This window comes from Schistocerca nitens, chromosome 1 (assembly GCF_023898315.1).
Source record: "Schistocerca nitens isolate TAMUIC-IGC-003100 chromosome 1, iqSchNite1.1, whole genome shotgun sequence".
NCBI lineage: Eukaryota > Metazoa > Arthropoda > Insecta > Orthoptera > Acrididae > Schistocerca > Schistocerca nitens.
The window spans coordinates 1,012,795,165-1,012,810,776 of NC_064614.1; the positions used below are offsets into that span (position 1 = coordinate 1,012,795,165).

The window sequence follows — 15,612 nt, forward strand, 5'->3', positions numbered from 1 at the left end:
TGCAAAAGCAATATTGTCAGTATTAAATTCTGTTTGCACATGTAAGTCGTCAAATGCCACATCATTATGCCATGGGACAAAACTCTCACCTGGTATCAGTAGGTTCAGCTGACTCCACTCCTGAATAGAACTATAGTAACAAATCACAAGTCCCCTCTTGGCGACAATTTTGGAAAGTGAGAGAGGAAGATCCCACTTCCCATTTCAGCACCAGAAACAATATTAGAATAACTGAGGAGTAAAGGGGACTATTCACCAAATATAAGTGATGACTGGATGGTCGCAAAATGAAAACTTGGACAAATCCTTTAGCAAGACCCCCTACACACACACACACACACACACACACACACACACACACACAAAGACACACAAGCTGTATGGGTCTATATGTGTTAGGTGTATGAATGCCTACAGTAGTCCAAAGAATTGGTCTTAAAGCCAGCATTTTCATTCTTTTATTTTGTTTGCCTATCAACGACTCTACAATTCGGTGAGTGGCCCCTTTACTCCTAAATTATTGTATCAGTGCTTTCCTTGTCATAGATAAAATCTCGACACAGATGGTCAGAAGGAATTTAAGTAATAATGTCAAGTGTTGGAAATTTTTTACTGCTGACCAATAGGACTGACAAGTTATTTAAATGCATGCATATGCAGCTGTCTCACAACTAAGAGCCAAAGAAATAGCCCTTAACACACTAATAGGCAAGGATTACAAAATTTTCCATCACAATATATGCAGAAGGTATCTCCTCTTGCACTGTTTATTACTACCAATCAATTGTTGCACCACTCACCGAACATAAGTTTACTTTGTAACTCACCTGCTCCTCATATGGAATGTTGTGATAGGGAATGGTTGCCATTAACACACGTTCTTCAACAGACAGATCAAGCTTTGCTTTTTTAGCATCACTATCATCACCTGTACTATCTTCAGGTTTTCTTTTTTGAGCATCTGTTGTAACAATCTGCAAAACAAAGTATTTCATCTTTTAACTTGGGCACAAAAATGCAGTTAATTTTGTGTATAGTTCTAATTCATTCATTACCTGAAATTTCTTAACAAAACACTGTGCCACATGCATATTAGTAGCAAATCTTCACTTTTAGCTACATTGCAAGTATATTCACAAATTAGAGTTATAAACTTCTGTTAAAGACCTAAGAGTACTTACACTGCATGTTAAAGTTTTGCGTTTCCATGTATACTTATGCAAAGCCTTCTGTGCTCGGTGCTGCTCTTCTGGTGTATTGAATGTAAGGTGAAGCCATGGATTTCCTCTCTTAGGACATCTCACATAACTCAGAGCTAACCCAAGCTCTTCTTTTACTAACTTCTTGAATTCCTGCAGAAAAAATTATTTATTGAGATAGTCCAAAGTGAAGGTTATACTTTTTAAAGTGCTTTTCCATTCCATATGCACAAACATGAAAAGGCATATCTTCAGCCATTAATGAAAATTAATTTTAAAAATATTGTGCTGAATTTTCTTGCACCTCTAATACTGTCTTCTAATCTATTCACACCAGTGCGATGTGTCAATCATTAGGTAAACTGACGATAAAAAGGAAAATTTTCCATTCGCAGCAGCAGCTGCTACTAGAGTCCACACAGTATACAGTGGCCAATGCACAATAACCAATTTTCAGCCAAAGCACTCAACAAGTTCATTTGTTCAGTAGAATGCCATCAGTGTTTGCAACCTTTCAGATGCATATCCTGCAACCTTTCTAAGATTTTACAGGAACTATTCTGTTTAAAAAATTCATTTTGTACTACTCAAAAGCTTAATATGCCATGTTCATAATTCATAATCATCCTTTTAATGGTAATAGGTATTGTGATATTTACACGGAACTAAGGTACTATGTGAAATTTGAAAGGTTGGAAATGAAAGACAGTGTTAAACAGGAATTTGTTTGGTGTGTATTACAGAATATCTTGCTGTGTATGAAATTTAGCTGACATACTGGATTTTTCTGTACACTTGGGTGGAGGTCTGTCGCCAAGCTGAGAAAATTTATCTGATTTAGCACCCTCATTTGTCATTAAGCACCAGCAACACCACCACAGTTAAACACTCAACATTCCAATGTTTCATAAATGGTTTGAAATATCAAAATATTTTGGCAATTATAGTACAAAACCAGGAAAGTATTTTACCATATAGTTATCTACCATGTTACTCCAAGTACTGACTTTCAATAAAAATTTAATTCTAAGGGCCATCACATCAATATCTGGTGAAACAAGATATGCTATGGGTTTTGGAACAATGGAAGTGTCGACTCTCACATTTAATTTGTAGCGAGTCTTCTTCATAAGTTACATACCGACCTTACTTTTCCTGAGCTCCTCACTCAAATTTCAGGTTTAACTCAAAATTCACCACTCAACACTTCTCTGAAAGCTATTAATGGGTAACAAGACATATCTTCATTTACAGCAGAATTCTTTTCAGATACTAACCAAAGCAGAGGTGACTTATGAATGGTGAGCAAGCAAGTGCAGGTGTGGCTCCACTTAATATTTAGAAAAAATGTGAGCACAGGTTTCAGTTTAAATTGGCACTTCCCCTCCAGCACCTGCCGGTAACCTCACTGGTACCGCTTTCCCCATATGTGCACTAATGATGGAGAGCTCGTGAATGAGTCGTTCAAATGAACGACTCACTCCAGTGAAGTGTGAACTAAGCACTCAATTTCAAAGAACTGATACTTCAAACTCTTCACAGATAGCACACTCCACACTTTTTTCTAGTTCACTCACTCTTCCCCTCCCCCTCCCCCAGTACATCAGAGCTACTTCACTCATTCTCCCTTCACTTCAGTCCTCCCTCCACTGCCCGTCGAAAAATTGCGTGGGGTAGAGGTGCTGAGGGGCGAGGGGAAGGTAGCGTCAGCTGCTCCCTGCAGTGCTGACATCATTACCAGCGACTATTTGTGCAGTTATACTTCGCGTCTACGGGTAAGCTACCATTGGCAGAGCTTGCAGACAAATGAATATTAAAATACAAACGAAGAGGCTGGCTGTGTGAGTACGCACAGCCAACATGAAAATAAAATGCTTACCTTGTGAGTCTGGAACTGAAGCATGCGTGGAATCCACACTTTAAAGATAATCGTTCATGTAGGAATGTTTATCTCTTACACATTATTGAAACAATTACATTAAATGTCAATTTGAGGATTGTCCTAATTAAATTTTAAAAAATACACATATATATTTATGAATAAGCATCAACGGATTTGGTGAATCTTCAGAGATTTCCGTTTAAAAACATGATTGTTCCACTTTTTTCCCTGTCAGATGATTTCTTCTGTCAGTTATAAGGTGTCCTGCCTTCGAGAGCACTCTTTCACACGGGGTGGAGGTTGCGACAATACAGAGTCGTATTTTTGCAAGTTCAAAGAGCGAGGGGTATACTGACAGCCGTTCAGACCACCACTGAAGTGGATTACCTTGTCTCTGTAGCAGGGGCTCTTATGTATTTGTCCACTTCCACTATTGCAGCAGCTCTCGGGTGTGGATTACTCTGCAGCCTGGAAAACACTTCAAATTCGAGCCAGAGACTGGAAGTAGATTCAGTGGTTGGAACTGAGATTGTTGCAGTAGCAGTGGATGTGTTCGTCACAAATTTCTCACAGTGCCTGATCAGGTTTAATTCCACCTTCTCAGCAGAATTTTTATCAGAAAAACCATGTAATTTGAACCGGGGATCCAATGCAGTTGCTTCCGCGAAAATGGAATTTTCCTCTATATTTCTAAATCGTCGTTTTAGGTCTTCAGCTAACTTTTCGGCCATCTGTTGCACGTCTACATGAATTTCAGTGTTATTAACAAACCTGCAACACCATTTTTTCAACAAGCGACTAAGGAGTATAACTTTAGAAGCAGTGACAACATTTTCACTTGACATTTCATCAGTGCAGTCTTTGAAAACTTTCAACAGGTCACAGGCTTGTGTTACACTTGCAATGTCCTCTGCAGTCAGATTTGGAAGATCCGGATAATTCAGAGTGATAACTGTCATTAGGAAATTCTTAACCTCGATTATTCTTCGCAGCATATCATAGGTTGAATCCCATCTTGTAACAGTGTCCTGTTTTAGTGTCAGAACTGGCTCTTTTAACTGTTCTTGCATCTTTCAGTTTCATGCAGGCCTGCGAACTTCTTTTAAAAAATTCAACAATTTTTTTTACTTTATTCAGAATGGGTTGAATGTGCGGAAGCCCATTCTGAACAATTAAATTGAGTGTGTGCGCAGAGCAGGGGATGTGTTTCCAGGCTGTGAGTCATAGCTGCCACAATATTAGCAGCATTGTCGCTGACGACACACACGACTTTCTTGAATGCCCCATTCCCTTTTGACACGTAGCAGTTCTTCCGAGAGTTTTTCTGATGTGTGCCTTTCGTCGTATTTAAAGCACTCTAGGAGGGAAGACGCCAGCTCCAGGTCTTTAACGTAGTGTGCTGTCACCGACAAATAACTCATTTGTAGTTGAGGTCCATTGTCAGCACAACCGCTTCCGCAGAATTAATTTTGGCTCTCAATTTCTTTCATCATGGCGTACTGTTGTAGCAGCATATTGGAAATGGTCTTCCGAGATGGCATTCTGTAAGCACCATTCAGTTTGCCTAATCTCCTGATTTCTTTTGTTAGAAAGAGGTTTCGGAAAATACATAGGTAATGTTCCGTGATATTGAGGTCTGCTTTCTGATACTTAAGTGATACTGTTATTTTCTGGCACCAACTGCTGTTCGCTTCTGGCATTTGCTGACGTTGGTTCCGGATTGTCCGGGTTTTTTTATCCGACAAATATCGGAAGATGCAGGAGCAGGGGGGCGCTAAGCGCCTGACTGACGATGACACTGTTGGATGCAGCACTCTAACATGACGTGCTAGATTAAATGTATTTCCTCCTTTATATGAAACACACTTAGAACAATAATTGCACTTTGCTTTACCATCACCTAAATCGGCGAAGAAACCCCAAATCTCACTACTTCTACGCGATCGCGAGTTGCTAGCCATTGTATAAGAGTGAACAGACGCAAAAACAGCTTTCCAAAGAAAATAAAGAGGGATTTTACATGAAATCGTACCAATGACTACAGGTGACAGTTTACGTTTTGAATTTGGAGGGTTATTATTCTCAACAAAAATAAAATCTACAGGAAAACTTCTGAATAATTACTTAACGTAGGTATATAGACCTTGTAACAGTGGTCAACATACTCATTCTATTTTGGAGTAAATTTTAAAAGGAACAAAATTGGACTGCATTTCGTTGGTAGCCCTAGTTTTCAGTCCATGAATACAACAAATAAGGTTTCACTTGGCAGATGACTTTTTTGGGTGCTTCATGAGAAAATGTCGAGCAAGATTAAATGTAATACCTTCTTTATATGTGACAGGTTTCTCTGTTTATCTTTCATTTGTCCCCTTCGACCATGCTCTAACTCTCAGACTCTGTAAGAGCGTAAAACGTTGCGTTCACGTTACTGCATAGTTCGGCCATCTGTTGGTAAAATTATGAAGTATTACGAAGCTTTATTGTACGAGCGAGGCGAAGCGAGCATAACCGCGGCGAACTGGGCAACTTCGCCAGCCTTCCGTACTTCATGAATGAACGAGCTTGACCCATCTCTAATGTTCACTGCCAATTGTGTTTACTGGCAAAGGTATACTGTATAGACTAACAGATGAATCATTCCAGTTACCTTGAGAGAGAAAACTACTTGATTTGGTCTGTTTTGCTTCCACACTTTCCTTTTCCATATCAGTATTTTCCTGTTCTGGAGGGAAAAAGCAGCTAATTTCTTAGAATAATTATAAACATGAACCTTGCCATGGTAGAGTGGCTTGCATTCCTTCCAGGTACGTCCACAATGCAGGTGACAGAAGCTACTAACCTACAATTTATCTGCCTTTTAACATTAGGCAACATGGTGTTGCTGAGTTGGTGTTTTAACAAGCTGAAAGGAGCAAGCTCCCTCAAGAGCACAAAGCTCTTGTATGGCTCGATGATGGCATATACTTGAGTCAAATATCCTAGAGGTCCAAGTCCCCCTACCATTCAAGTTCCAGCAGGGGAGAACACAGGAGAACAAAACTTACATTTTAAGCACCAGAACAAGCAACGTTAGATCACTTAAACACATCCATCTACATCTATACTCCACTAGCCACCAAGTGGTGTGTGGCGGAGGGCACAAGAAATCGTTAAAAGTTAGAACATTTGTGATGTGCATCTTTTTTTTATGTATAGACCAAGTACATCATTCTTCCACAGTTTTTATGACACCTCACCCTACCACAATATACCTACAAAATTAAATCCTATGATGTAGTTAAGAGCATATGACGCCCTTAACACGACACGCTGAAAAATTAGTTTCTTAAAACAAGGATGGACATTTTAGGTACAAAGGTGGGAATTTAAGGAGATGGGACCTGGATAAACTGACTAAACCAGAGGTTGTACAGAGTTTCAGGGAGAGCATAAGGGAACAATTGACAGGAATGGGGGAAAGAAATATAGTAGAAGAAGAATGGGTAGCTCTGAGGGATGAAGTAGTGAAGGCGGCAGAGGATCACGTAGGTAAAAAGACAAGGGCTAATAGAAATTCTTGGGTAACAGAAGAAATATTGAATTTAATTGATGAAAGGAGAAAATATAAAAATGCAGTAAATGAAGCAGGCAAAAAGGAACACAAACGTCTCAAAAATGAGATCGACAGGAAGTGCAAAAAGACTAAGCAGGGATGGCTAGAGGACAAATGTAAGGATGCAGAGGCTTATCTCACTAGGGGTAAGATAGATACTGCATATAGGAAAATTAGAGAGACCTTTGGAGAAAAGAGAGCCACTTGTATGAATGTCAAGAGCTAAGACGGAAACCCATTTCTAAGCAAAGAAGGGAAAGCAGAAAGGTGGAAGGAGTATATAGAGGGTCTATACAAGGGTGATGTACTTGAGGACAATATTATGGAAATTGAAGAGGATGTAGATGAAGATGAAATGGGGAGATATGATACTGTGTGAAGAGTTTGACAGAGCACTGAAAGACCTAAGTCTAAACAAGGCCCTGGGAGTAGTCAACATTCCATTAGAACTACTGACAGCCTTGGAAGAGCCAGTCCTGACAAAACTCTACCATCTGGTGAGCAAGATTTATGAGACAGGCAAAGTACCCTCAGATTTCAAGAAGAATATAATAATTCCAATCCCAAAGAAAGCAGGTGATGACAGATGTGAAAATTACCAAACTATCAGTTTAATAAGTCACAGCTGCAAAATACTAACGCAAATTCTTTACAGACGAATGGAAAAACTGGTAGAAGCCGACCTCAGGGAAGATTGGTTTGGATTCCTCAGAAATGTTGGAACGCGTGAGGCAATACTGACCCTACGACTTATCTTAGAAAATAGATAAAGGAAAGGCAAACCTACGATTATAGCATTTGTAGACTTAGAGAAAGCTTTCAACAATGTTGACTGGAATACTCTCTTTCAAATTCTAAAGATAGCAGGGGTAAAATACAGGGAGCGAAAGGCTATTTACAATTTGTACAGAAACCAGATGGCAGTTATAAGAGTCGAGGGGCATGAAAGGGAAGCAGCGGTTGGGAAGGTAGTGAAACAGGGTTTTAGCCTATCCCTGATGTTATTCAATCTGTATATTGAGCAAGCAGTAAAGGAAACAAAAGAAAAATTAGGAGTAGGTATTAAAATCCATAGAAACAGAATAAACTTGGAAGAGCAGTTGAACAGAATGGACAGTGTCTTGAAAGGAGGATCGAAGATGAACATCAACAAAAGCAAAACGAGGATAATGGAATGTAGACGAATTAAGTCGGGTGATGCTGAGGGAATTTGATTAGGAAATGAGACACTTAAAGTAGTAAAGGAGTTTTGCTATTTGGGGAGCAAAATAACTGATGATGGTTGAAGTAGAGAGGATATAAAATGTAGACTGGCAATGACAAGGAAAGCGTTTCTCAAGAAGAGAAATTTGTTAACACAGAGTATAGATTTAAGTGTCAGGAAGTGAAACATGGACGATAAATAGTTTGGACAAGAAAAGTATAGAAGCTTTTGAAATGTGGTGCTACAGAAGAATGCTGAAGATTAGATAGGTAGACCACGTAACTAATGAGGAGGTATTGAATAGAATTGGGGAGAAGAGTTTGTGGCACAACTTGACAAGAAGAAGGAACCGGTTGGTAGGACATGTTCTGAGGCATCAAGGGATCAAAAATTTAGCATTGGAGGGCAGTGTGGAGGGTAAAAATCATAGAGGGAGACCAAGAGATGAATACACCAAGCAGATTCAGAAGGATGTAGGTCACAGTAAGTACTGGGAGAGAAGCAGCTTGCACAGGATAGAGTAGCATGCAGAGCTGCATCAAACCAGCCTCAGGACTGAAGACAACAACATAACAATAGGTGGAGGTTTACTGATTCGGAACAGCAAAATGGACATCAAGAAACTTGGGTACTAGAGACTGAAGAAAATTTCAGTTATGCCAAGAAGATGTACAGTGTCCATTAGTCACAAGCAATAAGTGTTATTAGGTTCGTTTGAGCAGTTACCAGAAAGCGCCAGACAACAGGCTGTACTGCACATGCGCAGCTACGATGACTTAGGCAGCCCGTTCTTGGTGCTTGTTCTGCTCATACGCTTTTCGTCTTATTTCTGATGGAATTTCGTGCATGGTGGGGCATTACGTGATCATGTGCAGCCGTGTGCCATGTTGTTGAGATGACATACTGAGTTGTACTTAGAGCAATTATTTTATCATATTCCACACAGATAAAGGATGCAAATAAGGAAGCAGTTCTTCGCAAAATATCATTTCAAAATTAGACTCCACAGCTTGAAGTACCATAAAATTTTGCTAAGGGGTGACTTTGACAGACTTTTTTTCAATTCGTACTCAATATTGTTATGTAGCATTTCCAACAGGTTTACATCTACACAGCACTGCAAAAAGCTAGTAGGATGGAATTCAAATTTACTGCAAAAAAATAAAGACAGTTGCTTGTGTAGCTTACACCGGAATAAAGGACAAAGATCATGAGTATTTCAAAATGTGAAAAAATAACATGGTTGCCTGTGAGGCAAAGAAACTGTACAACTGACAGTTTATGTTCTACTCTAAGAATAAATATGAAGCCATGAGGGGAGTTAAAACGATAAAACACTGTATGCTGCCAGTGTAAAATTTAGCATAGAATGGCATTCTATAAATTTAAGACAAACACAAATTAAGAAATAACTTCAGGCCTAGAGGAAGTACTAGACATGTGCCTTGCGATCGAAGAACACTTTCACAGAAGGCAGATTTGTAAAATTCTGCTACAGTTGTCATATTTGAAACAAAATATTAAGTACAAAACTACTAACCAAATTTGCCTACTTGGTCAGCTTTAAGTCAATGTTTACGTATGTTCATACGTATACAGCATTAAGAGATCTTACAGTGTCATAAAAGGAACAGGACATCAGAGACTACTCCAGCAGCATCAGAATTTCATAAACCATACTAAAATGCTTCATTCCGCTCCAATTGCACATTTCTATGTCGAAATGCACTCTGAAGTACCCGACATTCAGCTTTTCATGTGGTTTTTGTGACACTAATTTTCGTGGCAGAAAATGAAAATTTGCACTTTAAACTGAATGAGGTTGAAAGTAGCCAATAGTAATGTGGAAATATAAAATCAAAAAGTTTGAAACTCCTGTAGCTTCTGGCTACTTGCTGCTACTGCTCAGAGCAGCCACGCTTCAAGCAGCCAGAACCGGGAGGAAGGCACTGCTCATACGTGAATTCAGCTCTGCGCGCGAGCCCGCTGCCAACTGCTGATACAAACATATTAAGTAACTCACTGTCCACTGAAAACTTGTGCATGGTTTATCTTGGTAACAGCATCAACAATGACAATGTGAGTCACGTACGGGGCCAAAGGTTCTCGTATGGAATTAGCCTGTCATGCATTTATCTAGATATGATTACAAATTTTAGGTTCAATTGTTTATCAGCTATTCAGTAAGTTATGTATCTGACTTAAAAGCAGCTTTGTACTCCAAATTCACATTTTCTGTCACCATTTTTGTGTGGTGCACAACACTTTTCATGCAGGCCACAGAGCCTTTATAACTTGTACAAAGACATGTTAGTGTAGCTGCTAAGTAATGCTTTTGATTGCAAAATGAGCCCTTTTCTGGTAAGACACTGAGTCACTCAAAACTAAACTTCATTACTTAACTGCAATTAATGAGCAATGTCAACAGAAAATATGTCAAGTTGATGACTGGACGAGACTCGCACATTTCATAACAGGGCTCTAACATACCTTTCCACATACTGGGAGATATACGTACACGTAAACTTAAAAGGATAAGAGCTGTAACAGGTCCCTCCCCCTCACGCCCCCCGGGGGAGGGGGGGAGGAGGAAGTGTCTTCAAACCCTGTAATGAATAGACTAGCCATGAATTTCTGTAAATATATTAAAACAGCCCAAATAAAGTGAATTATATAATGGAAATTTCTCCAACAAAGTTTGCCAAGCTACAAATGCAAATTAATCTGCACAGATACAAATAAAATACTGGAAACAAAATTTGTAGTATCAAAATACCTTATTTCAGAATCTTGACAGAGAAATTCTGGAAACACTACCTGTAATTTAACATTTTCAAAGTTTAATGCTTCAGATGAGGTCAACCACACTCAGAAAATGGAACTTTTTTTTAAAAAAACATTTCCAGGTTAAACATTCATCAATAACTGACGCTTTCCATTGCACTTCAATTCTTACTGACAATACCCTTGTATGACTAGAGCTGGCTGATATAAATTAGTTTCCCTATAGCATCAGGTTCATTCTATAAATCTGACAAAAGGACCCGACTACATTTTCATACCTGCTTGAACATTCAAAATTTAACATTTCATTGTAATTGCAATAACGAAAATCTCATAATGCTTCAACAGACAAACGTAACCTAGCACGATGTTAATAAATTAACCATTGATACAACTAAAGCTGAAAAAAAATTAAATATGGTACACGCAACAAACAAAAGAAGAGCCTTGTTACATTTCAAATCAATAACTACAACACGTTCGTAAGACTCCGTGATCAAATCGAATTTACAATTAAATTAATTATATCTGTAAAAATATATACATACCCCTAACGGGCAAAACCTTGGTAGGCCGCTCACTTTAATTTTGTAAGTGCCCGAAACTTTCATAGGCTCTTTATCCTCATTATCGACTTCCCCGTCGGCGTCACCTTCGCCATTAACCTTGGCTGCTTCAGCTTCCTTCTCATCGCCAGTTTTACTTTCTTCAGTGGCGGCTTGTTTTTCCTTTTCTGAGCTAGATTCTTCTTTGGGAGTTTTCATTTCAACTTCCCCATTAGCTGCTGGGGCTGATTCAGATGCTGGCTGAGCCGGAGTTTGATTTCCGCCCTCATCCACATCCATTGGCTCCGTTTTAATGGTTGCAGCAGCCATTTTGTGTGAATCGTCACAAAGCTACGCCGCAACACGAAAGTATATAAATTTATTAACTACAACCATATGTTAATTTATATGTCCACAATTAGCGACAGTAATGCAAGGAAACATGTATTATATTTCCGTAAAACTTATAACTTCTCACTTACTCTACAACAACGCCCGATCACAAGCACCGGTACTTTACACACCTCTAAATAATGTTTCAATTAGGTATTAGAGTTAACTAATTAATACTAAGCAAATAAACGCTGATCTGTACGTTGAATTCAACAAACTTAACTACAAAATTTCAATAGAACCAACAATAACGCCTGCAGTACTTACCACCGCAGTTCCCACTTCACTCTACGCGCAAAAGTTCGCCAGCAAAGAGTTGCAACAGCGCACGACCAATGGCGTCGTAACCAAATATCGATTTGTGTCAAAGATTATATATTCTTTAATTTCACTTTTAAATAATAATTTTATAAAACAAATTAAACTACATGCTAAATTCAGTCCATCATTTTCAAGAAAACTCTTTAATTTCTAACTAATATAAAATTTTACTGTGAACAAAGTGGCGCATGCGTGTGGGGTTTGCTCTGTAGCCCATACCACTGAACTTTGGCGCCATTTCAGAAAGTCATCAGGACGAGATTTCAGATAAATGATACTAAATTTCTGTAGTCATATTAGTGTATGTTACTAGCATTAGTCATGGTAATTGTTGCTGTACTAGGAGGATACGTTATGACGTCGTTGATATTGTTGAAATATCCGAATTTAATACACAATCGAAAAAAGTTAAAATTTAAATGTAGACATATCAGCCATCGTGGAGGTAAATATACACAAAGTCATGAATTTAAATGAACTTTCCGCACCAAGAGATGACAAAGCTTTATGAGAGATCTGTCGCTCTCTTTATGTGGCAATTTAGAGAACCTAAATAAAGCTTTGGCCTATCCTGCTTGAATGCTTACTGGTTTTCAGAATTGATATTTTATTTCAGGAGCTGGCGAAAACTATGAAAACACAATGACGGCGTTTAAACGGTGTGTAAATAAACCATTTGTAATTAATTTATGCGTTACACAGTAGAGATTTGCAGCAAATGTATCAGTTACAAACAGTTAGAACCATGTTATAGTCCTTTGTCACGCGTTTGTTTTGCAAATTGTGGCCCCACACATTCGGTTTTGTGTGCTGCACGTTTCATTTTGGCTTGTTTAACAACAGAAAAAAGGTTGAGGTGGAAGACCTTATTACGCTCGCAGGAAGGTGAGGAATCAAAGGATTCTTCAAAGAGAGAAAGATATGTAGCAAACTGCTTTATAGCATTCACTGAGAGAGATGTATTTTTTTTTTTTTTTTTTTTTTTTTTTTTTTTTTTTTGCTATCGGTATACAACTGCCAGAAATGCGTAGTTTGTTTTGTTATTGTGGCTACAGTTACACAATTGTTGTTTGGTGCTGTATTTTAATTACAAGGAGCAATGGTAATTGACATACAGGTTGAAGCACATTTCAGGATTGCAGCTAATACTCCATAATTGTTACATATATTTCTAGAGTATTAAAATGCACTTATTTCATTATATGCAGGTTGTAATTTAAACTTGGCCATCATTCGAATTGTTTCTCTAGGAAGGAAAGCACATTTACTCAGCAGAGAAAGTTCCTGTGGATGAAGCTTTTGGGTTAGTAGAGGTGCCAAAGTTGGACTTGGGAGACAATGAAAGCCACAGCTTTAGTCTAAACATTAATAGTATCAGTGTGACTATAGGAAACCTACAAAATCAAAATTGATCTGACACTGCATGTATTGCAGGGAGAGTTCCCACCTGTGCAATTCAGTAAAGCTGTGGCATGGACAGCATAACAGTCACTGGAAGTACATATCATTTTGCATGCATGCTTAGCAACTGGACTGTCCAGCTGTTCCTTGGCCACAGTTTTGTGGTGGGCCTTCATGTGTACAGACAGCTTGTTAGTGGTTCTGCCCACGTAGAGAGCCACACAGTGATTGCAGCTTAGTTGGTAGATTACATAGCTGCTTTTGCAGGTGCTCCTGCTTCTGAGGGGTTATGAAATGCCTGTGACAGACCTGGGTTATGTGGTAGTGGGAGGATGTATGGGACAGATCTTGCATCTCAGTATGAGCCACAGAGCAAAGGGTTGGAAGGGGTAGTCAAAACCTAGGCAGAGAACATATTCAGTTGCTCCAACCTGGGTAGCACTGAACCCAGGTTTCCTGACTTCGTGCAGATGACTGCGAGCAGTTGACTTTAATTGTAGGCATAATCCATATCACTTCAGGCTGGCTAGGAGAAAAATCTTATCTTCATAGTCTCAGATGTTATTGAATTTAGCATATGTTAGAATGGCGGACTATGTAAGGAGTACGTATTTTTTTTGTATCCTCCAAAAAAAATTTCTGCTCTGAGATACAGCCCTCCAAAGATGACACTGCACATACCATCTTGAAGATGCAAATTTTGGAAAAAAAAATTAAAATGCTATATCTCTGGAACAGTTCTAGATATTTTGTTGGTTATTTTATTATTATTTGAAAGATAATTGCTTTATGATTACAGAGAAATCCTCCATTTGGACTTATCTGTCAAAGTTCTTTTACTATAGGGTTCTGAATTTTTTTACAATTCGTGGAATTTTTTTTTTTTTTTTTTCAAAAATGGCAATCCATAATATTTTGATTTTTTTTCTGTTGATTAGTACCTTATAGTTCAACATTCCTTGAAAGAGAGCTTCCACTTTTAGGTTGAACAGATTGTATAAATAATTGAATTTTTTGCCATACATGAAACCTGTTTTACCACATTATCACATAACAGGCTCATAAAAATCAAAACCTAGCTATATTTAGCATAATTTTAGTTTTAATCAATGGAAAATCCAGGATGGAATGCAACAATATTAGAGAAGGAAAGTTGCTACTCACCATATAATGCAGATGCTGAGTCATGATAGGCACAAAAAGATTCACACAATTATAGCTTTCGGCCATTAAGGCCTTATATATATCTCTGCAGTCTCAGACAACTGAAACCACACTGTGAGCAGCAGCACCAGTGCATGATGGGAGTGGCAACTGGGTGGGGGTAAGGAGGAAGCTGGAGCGGGGAGGGATAGTGTGGTGGGGGTGGGGCACATTGAAGTGCTGCAGTTTAGATTGAGGGCAGGAGAGAAGGTGGGAGGGGGGGGGGGTAAGTAGCGGAAAGGAGAGAAATAAAAATAAATTAAAAGAATGGGTGTGGCTGTGAAATGACTGCTGTATGGTGCAGGAATGGGAACAGGGAGAGGGCTGGATGAGTGAGGACAGTGACTACATCTACATTTATACTCTGCAAGCCACCCAACAGTGTGTGGCGGAGGGCACTTTACGTGCCACTGTCATTACCTACCTTTTCTGTTCCAGTCGCGTATGGTTCGCGGGAAGAACGACTGTCTGAAAGCCTCCGTGCGCGCTCGAATCTCTCTAATTTTACATTCGTGATCTCCTCGGGATGTATAAGTAGGGGGAAGCAATATATTCGATACCTCATCCAGAAACGCACCCTCTCGAAACCTGGTGAGCAAGCTACACCGTGATGCAGAGCGCCTCTCTTGCAGAGTCTGCCACTTGAGTTTGCTAAACATCTCCGTAACGCTATCACGGTTACCAAATTACCCTGTGACGAAACGCGCCGCTCTTCTTTGGCTCTAACGAAGGCTGAGGCCAGGAGGGTTACAGGAATGTGGGATGTATTGCAGAGAACGTTCCCACCTGCACAATTCAGAAAAGCTGGTGTTGGTGGGAAGGATCCATATGGCACAGGCTGTGAAGCAGTCATTGAGATGTGGTAGCATGAAGTTTAGTACAATTTTGTTTAACTCATAACTGGTGTCTATAATCTCTGCAATCCCTATAATCTCTGCAATCCACCAGTCACAGTCATACACACACGCCACAAACATCCTGCTTCGCAGGTTGTGAAACTGAATATTATCTTGCTGTTTCTGAGGTGCGGAATTCTTTGATTTCCTTTTTGGACAAAAGAATGAGGGCTATGGATGTGTAAGATT

The 15,612-nt window shown here is 39.2% G+C and overlaps 2 protein-coding genes across 7 annotated transcripts in view; one reads left to right on the forward strand and one right to left on the reverse strand.

Moving 5' to 3' along the window:
• LOC126195828 (tRNA (uracil-5-)-methyltransferase homolog A-like) overlaps positions 1-12,011 on the reverse strand; it is a 28,766-nt gene extending 16,755 nt beyond the window's left edge. The window contains exons 1-4 of the mRNA XM_049934503.1: positions 11,870-12,011; positions 11,213-11,560; positions 1,182-1,352; positions 828-974 (exon numbers count right to left, since the gene is read on the reverse strand). Coding sequence (XP_049790460.1) covers positions 828-974; positions 1,182-1,352; positions 11,213-11,539 — 645 coding nt within the window. The 5' untranslated portion in view covers positions 11,540-11,560; positions 11,870-12,011. The remainder of the gene's footprint in view (positions 1-827; positions 975-1,181; positions 1,353-11,212; positions 11,561-11,869) is intronic.
• A 158-nt stretch (positions 12,012-12,169) lies between these two features.
• Positions 12,170-15,612, forward strand: part of LOC126195835 (lysophospholipase D GDPD1-like) — a 211,298-nt gene continuing 207,855 nt past the window's right edge. For 5 of the 6 annotated variants that reach the window (XM_049934522.1, XM_049934521.1, XM_049934520.1 and 2 more), the window contains exons 1-2: positions 12,170-12,368; positions 12,540-12,582. In XM_049934522.1, the coding sequence (XP_049790479.1) occupies positions 12,227-12,368; positions 12,540-12,582 (185 nt within the window). In that variant the 5' untranslated portion in view covers positions 12,170-12,226. The remainder of the gene's footprint in view (positions 12,369-12,539; positions 12,583-15,612) is intronic. The other variant, XM_049934523.1, reaches the window with a different exon arrangement.